The 18,067-nt window shown below is 35.7% G+C and overlaps 1 protein-coding gene across 3 annotated transcripts in view; it reads left to right on the top strand.

The window, feature by feature from the left end:
* The window catches only part of RGS12 (regulator of G protein signaling 12), an 87,400-nt gene that overhangs the window by 31,237 nt on the left and 38,096 nt on the right, over positions 1-18,067 (top strand). For all 3 annotated transcript variants that reach the window (XM_037385870.1, XM_037385865.1, XM_037385877.1), the window contains exon 4: positions 12,629-12,650. In XM_037385870.1, coding sequence (XP_037241767.1) covers positions 12,629-12,650 — 22 coding nt within the window. The remainder of the gene's footprint in view (positions 1-12,628; positions 12,651-18,067) is intronic.

Below are 18,067 nucleotides of genomic sequence, written 5' to 3'. Positions count from 1 at the left end.
CTGGGGATTATTAAGGACACAAGCCACACCAGGTTCAGGAAATGTCCTGAACTAAAACTATCCGGGGTCTGGGAGAATGTAATCAGGGAAATATCCTAAGTGTTGCCCAGTGCTACTCGTTGGTAGACATCCATGTATGGCCACTACTGAAAACACAATACTGGGTTTGATAAACCTATGTCCTTAGACATAGTGATGGTCATTGCTTCTCCTTAACTGTGGGGTTATGGATTGTGCTCTCAGTACAGGAAACGGTGTTACCATTCACTTGGTGTAAGCTTGTTTATTTGTGCAGTAAAGGGCTGGCTGACCATAGTGTCTCCTAGCGTGGTGTAACTGCTGTGGCTCTGGGAGTTTTTACTGTCTGTCCTGCAGCTGTCTGAGGGAGAGGGTACCTGCAGGTTGCCTGGTTAGTGGTTCTGCTGCAAAACCTATTGCCCATGCAATTCCTGGGTGGGAATGAGGAACAGGGTAACTGGTTTCATGCCTCCCTGTTCCTGCTCTCCCTTGGCTGCTCTTCTTGTTACCTGGTATGTCTTTTTGTCATGTGACATGCTAGCTAATGGGGGTAAGGAGGGATTTTTTCCTCTGTGAGTGAGACTTGGTCAATGTTAGGAAATGTACTAAGGCCTTATTGAATGAACTGAATTGCTATTTCTAGAGTATAATCACGGAATACATATGATACAAATATAGCACTGTAGCTGTTTGTGAATGGTTTCTGACCCTGTCTTCATGTTTAAACTGCTGGGATTTTGGCTAGGAATTGGCACCATTTAATTTTCACTGTCCTCATGGCTTCTTCAGGCTAGTGAAGTTAAAAAAAAAAAAAATCACCTGTGGAGCTTCTATTAGTTGAGCTACTGCTTTTTATTCAGTATTAAATCATCAAAACATTTAATCTGTTCTTCTAATACTTAAAAAAGACAGTAAAGATCCCATCCTCTGCTTCTCTTTGGACTGAGAAACTGCAGAAGGATGGTATTTAAGCATTATTTGTTGGGCAGAAAGTGTGCATTTCTTTCTGAAAATACACAAATATTGCTGGTTTATCTGGAGAGTAGGTGTGGTATTGAAAATTATGAGAATCATGTTTCACTTGGAACACAATCCTTGTAAATGCCAATGCCCTGCTTACTCAAAAGAACACAGAGCATTTTGGTAGGATGAGATACATTGCATAATATGCATACATGTGATTGTAGTCATACTGAGACACGTACCTACATGCCAGGAACCAAAAGAAATTTGCCGTGAGTCTTACAAGTTTTAACAATATTTTTTTAAAGTATTTATAGATTATATTTTAAGTATTTTTAATAGGGATTGGTGACCTGCTTCATTCAGATAGTGTACTCATCAAAGGGGAATGTACTAAAAAATACAATACTTTGGAGGAGAAAACAATGTTGACTCAATGCTTAAACAAGTTTGGACAAATGTTTAAGACTGAGTCCTGTAGGCCCTTACCAAATGCATTTTACATTAGCAGATTCCTCAGCAGCATGCTGTTGTCTTTACAGAAGCTTTATTGTTACACAGGACCTGCCTAAACACCATTTTAAAAGCTGCCTGTTCCTTTTGATGAGAAGATACAGAACCAGTATTGAGGGCGGAGAATGTGCTGGGGAGGGAGGAGAATGGGAGAGGTGTTGATAGGGCAACAGGCAGAGAAGCCTCATTTTTTTACTGGACTCTGGAAGAAGTAAATATGTGTTCAGAAAGAGCATAATCATAAAGTTGAAGGCACTGTTTCTTAACAATGAGCTATTAAACTATTTATACATGGAGAAAACTTTTACTGATAGTCAAGTGTCTGTAAGTATGAAGTTTTATTTGTCTAAAGTGAACAGAAAACAGGAATATGGTTTAATGAGTAGTCATCCGAGCTAAGAAACCTTGCAGTGAAATATGGTAAATAATGCTTCTAAGGATTCAATGAGGTTTTTAAAGAGACAAAGTTTGTAAGTATAAGTATTTCAGTTGACTTTCTGTATAAGCTCTGTAATGAAATTAAGAATACACCTTTTTAAAGACATGTTTCAAATCTCTCTTTAGCATTGCATTGTTTTTAAAATGTGGAGTGAGTATAGTAGATATACAGATACTTCTCTAATTAAGTTTTCTTTCACTTAATTTTCTCTATACTTGCACGTGTATTTCCGTAAAGTAAGAATATCATGTTATAGTTACAAGTTATCTTGTAATTGTTACAGTGTTTAAGTTGTGCAGCTAAATTGTTTTTTTTTCTTCCAGCTGGATTTTTATCCAATAAAGCAGAATCCAGATGGTATGAGTTATTAAAATAACTGAAAATAAATGAGAAGTATTTCTAGAATACAAAATTTTTGAGGTGTAGAGACTTCAGATCAGTTCTAGTTTCTTGTTGCTCAGAAAACACATATTTTATAAGTAAAGGTCGTCCTAGCTGTATTATCCAATTTTGACATTATAGTCTTATTCTTTATATGTTCCAGAGTTTAGTTGTCTTTAATGCTAAAAGTATCGCAGCAAAAGTATCAGTTTTTAATATGAAAGAGGAAAGAAACAATTGTAAGGCTTAGGAAGATGTGTATGCATTGTTTCCTTAAAAATTAGTAGCTTTCATGCTCAGATTTATACTGATTTCATCAAAATCTATTGGTTCTTAGAGGCTCCATTTGCAGTATAGGAAATTCAGAAGCGACTTAATGTGTTTCAGTGATCTGTCACTTAATCATATCCTCCTTAATATGTAATTTAATTTTAATTTACAATTGGGTTGCAAGTCACCTTCCATCTGGATGTGCAAGTTAGGCTGTTTCTGCGTGTTTTGATTAGTGGAGAGAATTCAGTTGTCTTAAAATGCCTATGAACAGAAGGGAAAAAATAGTAACTATTGAAAAACATTTTTGAAAAAGTGTGGGTTTTGTTAGCAGTTTGGAGTCGGGCTCTAAAGAAGTATTTTTCGAAGTTTACAATACAGCTTTCAAAACCAAATATTTGTTTTTAGAGTAGCTTTCTGGATGGCAGATCTTCCTGAACTTAACACTTTGAAACTTGTACACGAGTCTGAGAAGTGTCAGCAGACAGCAGGGGGCACTCAGAACAGCAGTTTGCGTCCTTTCCCTTCCCTTCCCTTCCCTGAATTTACTGTATAGGAGCTCTTCGTATTTGACAAGGCAGCTTGTATTTCAGTTATTTATACACGAAAAAATTCCAAATAGTTTGGCTTGAAAATATTTTTTTGTTAATATTGCCTTGGAATAGGAAGGACTTTTATCTTTAAAATCGGTAAACCACAATGTTGTAAATTTTAGAGACTCTTCCCTCTTTTAGTCAGTAGCAAATATGGGGGCTGTTTATTGTTGACTAGCTGACAAATCATTGACAAAAGATATATCTAGACCGCTTATAGAAAATTTGGAGAATTAGGAAAACCCCTCATATTTTCTAGCAAAGTTCCCTTAATTTGTGTGTAGGCTTTTTGATACTCTGTCTTTTTATTTCAGTAACTAGGGTCAGTGAGCTAAATCGTATTCTTACAGATATTTTTTCCCTGGCTTTCATGCAAGTAGTTTTTAATTTCTTTAATATGAGATAAATAAGTACTTGATATGTAAGATTTTTAATGGTGTATTCTGCCAATGTCAAATTTACTTAAGGAATTTGTGTGACGGAGCTGGTCCAGGGGATTGTCTCTTTCTAGTTGGCGTTTTTTGTGTGTCTCTCCTTCTTTTAGGAATCAAGGATATATTAAATCCTATTCATCTTTTGACAAGTTAAAACTTACCCAGACTTCCTGTCATTCTGTCTTTCTCTTCAGCTTTTTCTGCTCTGCAAACGTACAAAAGAAAATATGAGCAGGAAGTGGAGGAAGGGTAGAAGAGAAAAACAGATCAACCATATCTGGGGTCTCTACCCCTTCCCACAGTTTGGCTTCTGAGCAGATGGATGTGGGTTTACAAATGTTGTCTTTGGTATATCTGAAAAAGGTTTTTAAAGCTGTTGTGCCGTATTTTAACACTTTCCATTAATAGCTTTGCAAATTAACATTCCTTCTGTTTTTGACCTTTGAACTTTGAGTTGCCTGCCTGGTTTACAAATATGGTATACAAAATCACAAGATTTTGAATCTGGCAGCTGCTAGAAATAACCTGTGAAAATGTGGAGGGATATGAATTTTTTAAAGGGCTTGCAGAGTCACGTGATATTTCGTAGCCATTATTATTATTAACTGGTACTGTCTAATTGGTAGAGCTCATTTGCAGTGCTGGTAGAGTCACTGTATGGAAAAAATGTGAACGTGCAGTGCTTAGTTCAATGAAATAAAATCAACAACTCTAAAGGTCTGTTTAAACTAAGGGATTATTGGGTTTATAATGCCAAATACGAGTGCCTAGAATGTATAAAACATTGCCCACACACAGTGTTCCTAACAACGTTCACTACAGTTGCTCTGTTGAGCTGCTAGTCTTGCAGCTACATCCCATTGCATGTGGGGTTATTTTTCTCTTGATCATTCGTGTGTTCTTGCAAGTAACATGCTTATGTGCTAAAACTCTGCTAGTACATTGGGTCTTTCTAGGTGATTCCTGAAGGACTTGGGTTAAGGGTTAAGTAAATACTATTGATAAAAGTCCTTTTTTGTGTTACCCCTAAGAGGTAACACAGGAAAGTTCTCCAGGCATTTCTGATCCATTTGCGCTTTTACTTATACAATGTAAGGATTATTATGTACCTGGTCACCTGCATATTTGTAATGGTGTTGCTGTTAGGTTAAACTATTGACAGTGAAAATACATTCTGCATCCCACTTGGTTTAGCATCAAGCAAAACGCTGTATTTAAACACCTCTGGTATTTTTGCTTTATAAAATTGTAAGTTTTTAATGCTTACCCACAGATAGTAAAACTGTTCTTCTGTGCAAGTATTGTAGGGCATTTGCTTCTTAAGTCCTAAAATAATAGAGGGTGTAATTTCTAAAACACATTCCTTCCTGTCTACGCACCCGTTTGTTTCCATTGCATTTCTTTATGGTGTTAAGTACTTATAGAAGACAGCATTCAAAAGTGCAGTGGTGTGCCTATTCAAACAGATAACCAACCATAAAAGGAACTTTGTCCATTGCACCAATTTTCTTATGTCTCTGGAATGCTTGTTAAAGTATACCTCCTCCATTTTCACCTGTAATTAGCTTAAAATTTCTTCTCTGATCACTCTAAATTGAAGATTGAATTTTTCTGTTAACCAAGTCTCTTCATCCTAAATCCAAAAATGGTAAGATGTGCAGACTTGGACTGTCTTTTGCAAGGCAGTCTGACCATGAGATCTTGAGTAAAGGCTCTTAACTTCTTTTTGCCTCATTTTCTCTCTATATAACTTCAGAGTAATATTTGCCTTCTTCATAGGGTTGTTTTTGTATTAGGGGCTCAATGTAGGAACTGTATGGAGGTGCGGAATACATGCTGCACTGAACAAGGGAGAAGATTACTTTTTCCTAAACTACTACTACTAGTAAGTCCACCTTGGCTTTAAAGACATCTCACTAGCATAAAAATGCCCACTAATAATTCCCAGTTTGCATTTATGGTGTTTATTTTTAGCAGAAAATTGTATTCTGATTGCTTAAAAAATAACAGCAGTGAATGGTTTAGGTACTATCGCTGTTTACTTGTGAATAGCAGCAAACTTCATGAAATCCTATACTTGCCATATACAGTCTCTTGAAGACAGTGCTGTCACAGGCAAGTTAATAGCACTTCCCTCTTACATTACAAGTAGCCTATTTTGCTCTCTGTTCCTAAGGTGCTGTGCACAGAACTGTCTTGACATCAGTTGAGTACAGGCTCGGGTAGTGAGGAAGGAAGGGCAGAATACCAGCTGGTTTCTGAAAGGAGAATTTTGTCTTTAGTGACAAAGGGCTGCTTCTAGGTTTAACCAAATATGCCAGGTTTCCTTATACTGAAGATATTTACATACAATTTATAGTATTAACCACTGAAAAGTTAAGCAGAATAGACCGTTAGAGGTCCTACTGTATTCTGGCTTGCATTATGTAAACCTCTGAAAATAGTGGTTTACTATGTGAATGTTTCTATAACTAATGTTAGGTGATTAACTAGTGTTTTTCTGAAAACTGTCTTGGAAATTATTTTATTGAATACAGGACTGTCACACAGTTCAGTGTTATTTTATTTTCCTGATTTGTTATAGGAAACATTTTAAAATACAATCAGCATGATTTATATAAAATGATCTAGCTTTTCTGGTGAGAGATAATTGAGATCTAATCTGAATCCCTGACGAGCCACTGCTTCCTGCATTGGCCTGTTGCTATGGGTAACATAAAGGGAGTAAAATAGAACTTCATACGAAATGCCTTTAAACTTTACTGGCATGTACAGGCATGGAGCAGGGTTGATTTTTTTAGTTTAATCTTTGAGGAGCTGATGTGTTAAGGAAATGCTTTTTCCATATTAAGTGAAGATGAATTTAGGAAGAGTACTGTTAGGAAAAATAACTGCTGTTTCTTACGAAGAGCGGGTAAGTGATAAGAATTATATTTAGCTAAGGCAAGGCATCGTTGCAGTGGGAAATTAAAGAGGCTATTGTTATTGGCAAGAAATTAGAGAAGAATGTTAAGATTTTCAGAATGCTTTTTGCTTAGCCTTTAAGCTTTTTTACTTTTAAAGTATTTGAGTTAAAATTCCTTTGTAAATGCAAAATTGGGTTTTATTATCAGAGAAAGGGGAATCTTATTGTACCAACTAACATTCAGATTTTGAGATGTATTTATGAGCAGTGCCCAATATGCATAAAGCTAAAAAAATCAGTATGCTTATAATATGTGCCTATTTTTTAATTCTGTGCAATGTGTTTTGTATATGCTTTCTGTACCACTATATCAATATTACATCTTTAGGTAAAACTGTATGTATTTTGTGTATATCTTTATCAAAAAAATATTAGGCATGGATTTGGCATTTAAGGCACCGTGTTTATGTGTGATAAGATTGGTTTTGTTTGGGGTAAAAAGTTGAACATTTATTTCTTAAAGGAATTCCAAATGTCACATCATTTACTGTTCATGTGTTGTTTTTATAGATTCAAATTTTTGTCAAAAATATTTAACCTTCAGAGAAGAATATGTTTGGTAAAATTATTGTACAGTGTTTGTCCTGTATTTCTTTTCCTTGGGAATGCTTACATCTATAATACTTTTGTAATAGCTATTATAAACGAACTTCCTTGGTGGTAAAGAACTGAAAAGACAAATTATGTAATAGTTTTCCTTTAAGTGGCATCCTGAAGGTGCATGCTTCTCAATAAAATCCTAAATCATGAAATTAATTGCAATAATATTTTGAAATGAAGATAAAAACACTCTAATACTACTCTAGTGTTTAGGTGGGAAGTACATTTGAGATTATTTATTAGAAGGAAAATCTAGCAATAATTTGAGTAATATGGCTTTATTTTTTTTATTTAAATTGTTAGACCAGTGTATACTATGTTTTGAGATATGATCTTCCTCCCAGAGATCACTGGAGTTCAAGGCATTTGTACAATGTTAATGCTGTAATGAATTTAAAAGGATAAAAATATGTGTATGTAATGTAAGTCCTGGAGTAATGTGACTGAAGATCTAGGGACCTGCTCGTAATTCATACCTTGGCAAAAGGAGAAGTTGCTTCAGGTGATTTAATAAGGTGTTTGAACAAAGCTAGATGCAAGGAGACAGTCGAATGAGTGATAGGCTTTCCCTGAGCTAAGTGACAGAATGTTTGAAAGTTGGCAATTTGTATCCAGTCTATAAATCTGCAGTGCTTCATCTCTTAAAGAACACAAGAAGTCTCCCAAACTTATTTTGTATATTGAAATCATATGAGAAAATCAGTTTAGAAGGTTGGTGGAGCTAGTAGGTATGCTATTCCAAGCTGAAAGGCTTAATTAGAGGGGCTTTTGTACAATAGTGTGTGGTATGATACTGTGCTTGGTAAGTCTAACTTTGGTAAGATTCTGAAGACGGTGGTCAGAGAGTTCCTTGGATGCAAAAGTCGATGCTGGTATTGGAAGAAAGTGTGCTTTAGAAAGGACTCATAGAGAGGTCATTTTTAATCCCTTTTTCTCTGAACCTTTCTGGATGCCCAGGAAGAAAATGTTTCTGTTTAGTCTGTGGTTTTGTCATTGTTAGGGTAGGAGAGAGGAATAAGTCTTCACTCTCATTATAGATTTTATCCCTCTGCATCTCAGAAGGAAATGGACAAGGCTTTTTTGACTCAGGAAGGCACTCACCCACATTCTTTTAGCATAGATGATTTCACGTTGCTCTATTTTGTTGCTAAGGCCTGGCATTTCCTAGTGTGTGTCACGGCTCCTGGTATCCCCTTCTTTCCCTTTGTTCTACTGAAGTACTTGAGCATGACTTCGACTTGAATGACAAATCTTGAGGTGGAGAAAAAGGACATTTTTCTATTGTGTTGTCTGGGTAGTCTGTACACATGGATTTATTTGCACAATGTAATGTTTGGGATATGGGTGGGGTATTTTGGGGTTTTCTGCATGGTGGTGTTTGGGAGACTTTGGCAGTACTTACTTTGGTTGCTGGGACCTGATCCATCTAAAATGGAACATGTAAAATGGAACTAAGTGGATTTTCTGGATAAGAGTTTCTGTTAACTGAAAGATGCCACGAGACTAGTTTCATGCAGTGGAGCACACGTCTAGCAGGTTATGGACCATGAAAGCTAGAAGATACAGGCTGTTTCAGGCTTATGAATTATACTCCTTTATGCCCTCTCTCCCCGTGTACCCTGTTGTTGGTGCAAGATACTAGGTTGTCTTATTTCTATTTAGGGGGGAGAAGTACTCACAAAATAGTTTTCTCCCTGATAATTATTGTAAGCTGATACTCTTTTAGATTTCTTGCAAGTAGATCCTGAACACAACATCAAAAAACTCATGGGCCCTTCTGGTTTTTCCGCCTAGCAAAGACAGGTGATACAAAGAGACATTTTACATGTTTTCTCTTAATCAGAACTTTATGCTATTTAGTATATGATGGAGTATTTGCCAGTTTACAGAGACCTAGAACACCTTTTATGGTGTATGATAATGGGGAAGCCACTGTTCAGCTTGCTAGCTCTGGCATTGAGCTCCTCACTTGGATCACAGGGATCAAGAGCTTGCCCTGAAGTCTAGAGGAAGAGAGTTGCATCCTCCACCTTTGTGGAGTGTGTGTCTGTATACCTCAGCTGATAATCCAGCTAGATGAGCAAGCAGAGTTCCTATGAAGGAGATATACTGGAAGACATTTTAGTTTTCCTAAGCTAGATTTATTTTTTAACTTTTGGTAATCAGACTCCTGCCATATACTGTGGGCTTTTTCCTAAATGAATTTGGAAGTCAGGGTAATTCAAAGAACTGAATTTGGTTCTTATCTGGTTGTGAAAGGTTTGAGGGTTGAATGCAATTAGATTTTATCTCTGGGTGATAGTTCATATGGACATTCACAAAATTAATACATTTATGTCCTGTCATTTGGAATAAAATACCTAAATACTTTTTTTTTTTTTTCCCCCGCATTAGCTCTAGCTGTCACGGGGTTATACCCTATCCTTCTTCCTCATCTTTCAGAAATGGCTACATACAGAAGCTGTTCAATTTTATAGCTCTTTAATACATATGTTTTTTAATAGGTCATTCTTAATACACATGTGTGAAGTGTTAAATTCCGTCAAATAATCAAACTTTATGTGTGTAGTAGATCAGATTTTTGTCCTGAAGAGACTCCAGTGGTGGTAAGCATGGGCGCTGAAGGATGAAAAACAACCCCCAACATATAGTGAGTTTTTAAAATGAGATCATCATAGTGTTTAAAAAAATCTGGTCTCGCAACTTATACCTTTGGACAAATCTAGACAAGTTTCAACTGAACAGTTTAGACAAGAAACTGCTTTGTCGAAATGTGGACTGCATGTGGTTTCTGACAGGTTTATATTAAGATTCTAAGTACTCACAAACATATTTTGAACTGTGAATTCTTACACAATAATTTCAACCTTTAGTTTCCAGCTGGTTTTGTTGAATTAAGTGGATTTAGTTCAGTTACATACATGAATTTAAAGAAATATTTTTAAAATAAATTTTATTCTGTGTTCTACCGAATTAACCTGGTAATGTTTGGAACATGCTGGGTAGTTTTAGTGGCACACTGTAATGTAGAAAAAATACCATATAGTTGGAATATATCAAAACCAAAGAGAAATTTGAAATATCTTAATAGCACAGAAGTAGGAGGTTGATATTTAGATAAGAAATTCCATTCTTCCAATGGGTACTTTTTTTTTTTTTTTAATGCTTAAACATAGTAATTACTAAGGCCTTGCTTGAGAGATTTTAAGATGTTGATACATGTAATATAACATGCATTAGCCGAAGTATTTAAAATAAACATATAAAACCCACCCATGGTGTATAGAAAGCTCACTGCATTAACTTAGGCTGGAAGGACTGAGGTAAAATTATCTCATTGTCCACAGAACTTAATTAAGTGGTACTATTACCATAATGTTTGAGCTTTTCTGTGAATGCACACAATTTTTACTTTAAAATAATATTTTACAATTGTTAACTTCCCAGTTTTTGAAAAAAGTAGTGTAAATATACTTTTTATTATTATGAGCACCCTATTTATTTTACTGGATACCTTTCAAAAACATGAAGGAGAATTGTACTTGGTGTTTGAATCTGGATTCATGCAAGCTGCCAAAGTAAATTACCATTCCTAAAATGTATATATTTTGAAGGTATTTTTATTTTTCCTCTGTCTAATGTGTAAACAGATACTATAATTTTATTTTGAGTCATGTTTTCTTCATTCTTTGATAAATGAATTGGAATTGTTAATTCATCAGCTGTTCTGTACAGTATGTGAATAAGGAATGAGAAGCAATATATTTATAAAACAGGTTTCAGTAATAGAAATTAGATTTTCTAAATTACAAACATGAATTAAGTTACGGCTTCTGAATGCTTAATATGCTTGCTAGACTTAAGTGCAAAATAGAAGTAGAAAAAGTGTCCCAAGCCTCACTGGAGAACTGTACCCAAAACAGGAGTACTTTTTTGATACCTGAAACAGTGCTATTAAAAAAAAGTGAGAGGTCTGGATACATTTTTGATTATATTATTATGCTTCACAGATTCAGAAGCATTTATTTTTGTGTAATTAAACAAGTGCCATATCTTTTTTATTATTATTATTTTTTTTTATCTTTTCCATGAAAGGTGTTTATCTGAACTAGCACCAGAGGAATGATGTCAATAGAGGCTACTTTAGACTTTGAAAGTTCAGAATACTTGTATGAAAAAACAAATCAGATCCTCTGATGATGATGTGAGTGGTGAGGCCGCAACAATTTTTAACAGGTTATGTTCTTTAGATAGTGTTAACAGCAGCATGAGATCATGCAGTGAAATAGAAAAGAGAAGGAGGGGAAAAGATATTATTTTGTTAAGAGTTACTGAAAGTTTTTGTGGATTTTGAAGGGCAGAGGAAATGTTTGTTGCCAAGGCTGGAAAATACAGACGAACTATGGAGAGAGAGCTTTTTTCTTGATCTGTGTATGTATGGATTGATTTTTTTCTTGAGTGTGTTTTCTGTCTTGAAGAAATTGTAGATAGTATAGGGCATTCTTTCCTACCTTTTAAAAGAGCAGTATAAAATAAGAGAGTTTCTTTTTAACTGTTCAGATAATTACTTAAAGGTTCAAGGATTCAAGGACACTTTAAATGACAAAGAAAAGATTCCCCAAGCTAAAATAATACTAATTCTTAATAGCCATTAAAAATCAGTGCAAACTTGGATCTAAATATCAGCTGTCCTTCCAGTCTTACCTAAACCGAGTGCCAAGGACCAAGCCCTGGAGTATGTCTGGGAAATGGTCAGTTACTTGGTTTTACAGAAATGTTAGCTGCCTTGAGGTAGTTTGTGATCAGAGGTGAAAAGTTTAGTGTAGATAAGCACAGAAACATCAACATTTCGCTAGAAGACTGACTGTCCTTGAAAATTCCATGTGAAATACTAGTAGAGATGGTGAGGAGTTTTTACCTAGCTTCTTGGAAACACTTGTCACACCCTTTTGGCTCTGTGGAAGTCAGAAGTGGTTGGCAGGGGAAGTTTTTGGAGTCATCTGACTGACAAAATACCAAATTTTAATGCCACATATCTCCACATATTGCAGCAAAATGAAGTACGCAAGGTGTTGTTTAAGTTTTCAGTCTTTGCAGGTCAGTTTTAAGGTATCTGCTTTCTCACATATACCAACCAATTGACTTTATTAATCTAAAAAGGAGTGTTGGAAGCAGTGTAGCTACTCCAAGTACACAGCAAGAAGTACTTCGTCCAGTAAATACTAGCGGGATCGAGTTCCAGGACAGTGGTTAAAAGGCCTGGGCTGAACTTCATGGTGGGGAGGAAACACCTACAAGAACAGCTGGTTTCTTTTCATTTTCTTCTCTCATGTTATCTATTCCTAATAAGGTGATAAAGTAGCTAACACTTAAAATATTATACGAAGCTCAGAGATTTCTAATACTTACCATGAAACTTAAGTAACACTTATTTTTCTCTTTCTTATTGCAGTCAGCAACTGTTTCTGATGGAGGTAAGCTGAAGCTTGTTTTTACTTTTATGATGAAAAAGAATCAATTTTCCACATTAAGCAACATAATATGTGGTAAATAAGGTGATATATTACAAGACGTGAGTCCAAAGTGGAGCAGAACTCTGTGACTTCTTTGGGAACTGTGCCAATGAAAATACTGCAGGATTATGTTCACATACTTTCACTGATTTATTTGCAAATTTTTTTTGTGTGCCACATCTCTCTCTATGCACGTTATTGTAACTAGGCTTCTTCATTTATAATAAAGAAGCAGAGCTGGTAGACTTTTGTATTATTGGATGGTAGGTAAAATCTTGTTTTCTGTTTTATTGTCCTTTACATACACTGTTTGCTTTTGAAGAGCCATACTCTAGCTCGTGAGTTGTAAGCTGTGTTGGTGCGTTGTTTGAGGTTGAAATTTCTTTACAGTGTGATGCATTTTGAGAAGACGATAAGTAATTTGATATTTGCAAAATCCCACTGTGGAGCTTTTGCAGTTCTGGAGTACTTTTAAGTAAACTCCTCTTTATGTCACCTAAGTTTATTTGTTTTGATTTTACCATGGCTTTAATGTTTTAAAGGACATGCACTCTTTGTTAAACATTAGAAGATGATTTCTCTGAACCCTTGAAATTAATTGAAACAGTTTAAGTATACATCTTTAATGGAATAAAGGGATTTATATAGTTTAGGGTATACTTTACCCTAAGTATACTTTTGTCATTTGTCTTGCTGGGCAGGAGTTGGCTCACTTGATCCTGTAGAGAAGTTCACTTACATACTTATTACTATGTTTGCTATTCTTTGACGACAGTACAAGACAATTTTATTAAATAAAAAGGGGGCAAACTGTGTTGCCATGATTAGTTCAGTGAAACTGAAGAAATATTTTGAATGGTAAGGGTAATTTTTTATATTACATGCAAATATAAATGCAAAATTAGCAGTGCTGTTCACAGAACTCCATCATGTCCTAATTTTCTGATGCCTTGGAAAACAAAAACTACAGCTGAGAGAAACGTTAATGTTTTGGTCCTTTTGACAGAGCCATTTTCCAATGGCTGGCTGACTTCGCCAGGTATTTCTTTACTACTGCAACAGTACTTCTGTCTAGGAGAGAAAGACTCTATATTGTATGTCTTGTCTGCAAAGTGTCAAAAGACAGGAACAGAAAATATGTCTGTTCTACTTTCTAGTTCTAAAATGTAGCCTGTGTTTTTGTGGGCAAAATTGTGGGGTTTTTCCTCCCAAATATGTTACCTGTTTGATATAAAAATCAAGACAAAGCACACTTTTTTTTTTTTGGTATGTATATGTAGTTTAATTATATTCCAGGTGCTGATAGGCAAAAAATTTGATCTTTTTAAGCTAAAATGGAATCTACTTGTGTTTTGTCTCCGTGAATGTTCTTGTTCCATGTTAATGAAAATTATTTTTTTTCTATTGCCTATCCAGACTTGGAGATCTCTGTGATAGTACTAATAAGATAGTCATTTCAAGCTTTTTATGCTTTCAGCTGAAAATTTATTTTAAAGATCTGACTTAGTTTTGGCTTTCCAATGTGACTTTTATATTTCATTCCAATTCCATAGATAATAATTGTGTTTTCACAATTAATTCTATACATTTTTGTGAAGTTGTGAATCTAAGGGGCATAAATTGCATGTATTTTTCTGCAGAGTTCTATGACCTGTTTTTTCAGATAGTGCTGAAGATTTAACATGGACTCTCTTAATTGTTAAATGCTGCTTAAGGGAGGGGTAATTTAAAAGTGGTTAAAAGTGGTAGTCGAATTATACTGAGTAATATTGAATCAATGCTTAAATACCTAGAAAATGGCTTCGAAAAGTGAGAACCAGAGAGACTTTAACCAGAAAAAGTGAAATGAAATAAAATCCTAATTCATTTCCTTTAGAGCTGCATTGAGTAAAAAGCTCTGATTCACGTCTGAAACATTTTCAGGCTTTCACTTTTATTGAATATGTCACAGCACTGAAATTTTTCTAATCTTCTCTAACCTCACTAATTCATTAATAGATCCACAGATTTACACATTTTAGGGCATGTCTAGAGAAGTTTTCACTAGCGTAACTATTAGCATAGCGGTGCATACTTTCCTTCCTAGACTAAATCTTAATATTAGTACTGGTACATACAACTAGATATTATAAATACTGTTGTTAAGCTTTAGTCTGGGAAGGGAAATTTATGTGTAAATACTAATCATTATGTGTTTATATACATCCCTTCAGTATAATAGGAGGCACGACAGCTCTCTGTACATTTTCTTTCCAAGATCAATGAAGCCTCATGTAATACAGCTTTTATTAGGTTAGAGCCAGGCACTGCAAATCATCTACCCCTTGTTGTGTTTATTAAACATGGTAACTCAGCTTGTTCTCATCAGCCAAAACTGTGCGCTTGGGCTTTGCAAGATAGGTAACATGTAGAAGATACAGGTACCTGAATTAGTGTTGTTTCCAGAAATGCTGGTGAATGAATTGCAGACAATCAGAATGCAAACTGTAATAATGTTTAGATGCAAGATCACTGCTATAGATCAATTAATCTGCAGCACCTATGCTCTAGGAGTAGCAGAAATGATTTTATGTTACTGCAGCAACCTGTAACTAACAGAAATCTCAAAACCTGTCCATTTCTGCTGACTGTAGGATAGTGAGAATGTGTACACAGCATGCAGGCTGTAGCTGATGTTTTGAGCGCTGTGCCATCTAAATCATCACAGAGATATCAGTAGTCCCCAGCTAATGTCTGATTTTGGCTGTTGACACCTAGACGGCACTTTACAAAGGGCAGACCTTAAGGTCAAAGAACATATAATAGAAGTACATCATCATTCATCTTCCAACAGACAGGTGGTGAGGTATCTGGACTATTGAGAAGGTATGTTAGTTCTTACCTGGTACTTATTCCCTACACAGATCAGTTCCACAAAGCTGAAGTCTGTTATTTCCAAATACTTAAGCATAGCAGATACTATACATGTCTTTTTTTCTTTTCAGATACTACTTGGCTGTAGTTTCTGCTGTTTTTTCTTTTTAGTGTTCATGACCTGGAAAGAATCTTCATAAGGAAAGGCATTTTAAAAGACTTTTTCTTGAAAGGAACCTGGTGTTTACAATAATAAATAATGTAAAACTGTATTTTGAAAAGTAACTAAAGAAGGTAGAGCAAAAAAACTTCAGTGAAGCCTAAAATAAAACAAAACACTGTTTACACTTTTTGCACTGTAAGAAAGATGCATTATTACCTTCTAACGGGTATATGACTTATTTGTCAGCTACATTGGCAGTGCATGCTTGCTGTAGCTGTGTTCCACTGTAATATAAATAATTCAAGTTCCTTTAGCAGCAGTGGCAAAAGGTCTTTTCTTTAAATAATTTATGTAGCATTTTATAATGCTTTGTGGTAAGTATACTATTGCTTTCCTCTGCTTGAAGCCATGAGGGTAAAGAATCAATTTGTTTAGAATGGTGTTAGAAGCTGCCAGGAATTGCTGGGGGGAAATGCGTTAGCTTCCCTTAGCCCAAAGTTGCAGAGGAGCAATGTGCCGTACAGTAAGATTAATCTGCACCCAATGGGTTCTGGGATGTTACAACTGAACTTGGTATGGATTCAGAAGGATGGCTTTCAGTGAATGGCTTGAAGTATTTGATTAAGTGGCACCACAGTGGTTCTTATCAGCTTTATCCAGGTAATGTATTTAGTGATTATCTGGAGTATCTTAATTATATGAGTGTATGCATTCTGATGATTACAAGGGGTACATATGGCTTTTCACAATAATAAAAAGTATTTGTAGGTTGAAAAATGTATATGGATTTTATAAACAAATGCATACAATTAAATATCCTTAATTAATTGTATTCAGAACTGCTTTATATGATTTAAATCAAGACTTCCAGAGCCATCTTATCCTGAACACTTTCAAGATTTTAGTTGATTAAATGCCTGAATTTTCTTATATAATGCTATTTTTGGTAAGATAAATAAAACTAAGACCCTCCACAGAATGCGTAAACACAAAAGATCTAAAATACTGAATTTTGAGGAGTTTTAGAAAGCATTCTGTGTCAATTCTGTATTTGAAGAATGTAATAAATGAAACTGAATGAGTTTGCATAGAAAGTAGTACTTCCTTGCTAGGTATGGTGGCTCTTGAACAGAACAGAAATAAATTTGATTTCCTGGGATTCAGGATGCCTGAGTAACGAGCCTCCTTTTACAGGTAATGCAAGATGAGTCAGTGCTTCCACACAGTAAGGAGAAAGGAAGGCAGGCATTAGGAAACTTCACGACACTGCTAAGTTGTCTGTACACCTGAGTTGGGTTTTTCACGGTGAACTCTGGCATCCTGAGCTTCCCAATAGCTACTTCTCTTGTGTTTTTTTTTTAAACACGAGGAGGAGGCCACTTTGCATAACAGCTTTGTGGTTAGAACATTTGAGAGTGGGAACTGGGGCTCTACATTTCCTCTAGTGATCATCACAGAGTACTCATTAGACAAAATGCGTGACTTGGTTGGAAAGTTCCTCTATTCCTGCTTTCCAAGGTGGGCTGCGTGTACGTAGGAATGCGCAAGGTGTGAGAATCAGGAAATCTGACACTGAAGTCTTACCTTGGAAACATTCCTCTGCAAGAGGAGTAGGGGGAGCAGGAGTTACGTCTTATATTGTCTTCATTTAAGCGTGATTTGGATAAGTTGTGTACTAGTGTTATAGGTGAGTTTTTTTCTTCCCATCTGACCTTTCTCTGATTCTAACTGTGTACCTGCACTAGGTTGTAACTGTTTTAATTGCAACATTGATGTATGTGGTAAGAGAAACTGGAATAACCAAGCCTTTTCTGGGAAACAATGTTGTTCTGTATTGTTTTCAGGTTGCCAAGTACCCCAGCAGAAATCTGTACAGATTTTTAAAAGCAAACTGACTGCACTTTTGCTTTAAGGGAGAGCAAAGCAGTGTCAGTTAAGTATGAATGCAAATAGTTCTTTCTAAAAAAACAATCTGATTTAGCTAAATAAAATCCACCAGAACAGAGACAGTTTACTGTGAATGAGTAATCCCTTAATGCTGCTTTTAACACATTGGAGGACCTATGCCAGTAGCTCTCAAAGCTGTTGAAAATGCAGTCGTATTTTGGTTCATTTGTTTTCATGGGACCTCCAGAGTCGGGAGCATGTCAGAGGAACAAGAACCCAGTGTAGTTTAGAGCAAGTGTAACTCTGACAAGCTGAAGAGACTGAGCAGCTGCTAGCAATTAAAGGTAGTTAGCAGTCACCCACTGGTGTAAACACTCAGGGACTGTAATTGCAGTTTGGTCTTCCTGCCTGCCATAGGGAGACTGAAGAGCCACCACTTGGGGGGAGGAAGGCGAAGCTGACCTGTATTAATGAT

The sequence above is a fragment of the Falco rusticolus genome, chromosome 1, assembly GCF_015220075.1.
Source record: "Falco rusticolus isolate bFalRus1 chromosome 1, bFalRus1.pri, whole genome shotgun sequence".
Classification (NCBI taxonomy): Eukaryota; Metazoa; Chordata; class Aves; order Falconiformes; family Falconidae; genus Falco; species Falco rusticolus.
This window is presented reverse-complemented; position numbering and strand designations above follow the sequence as displayed.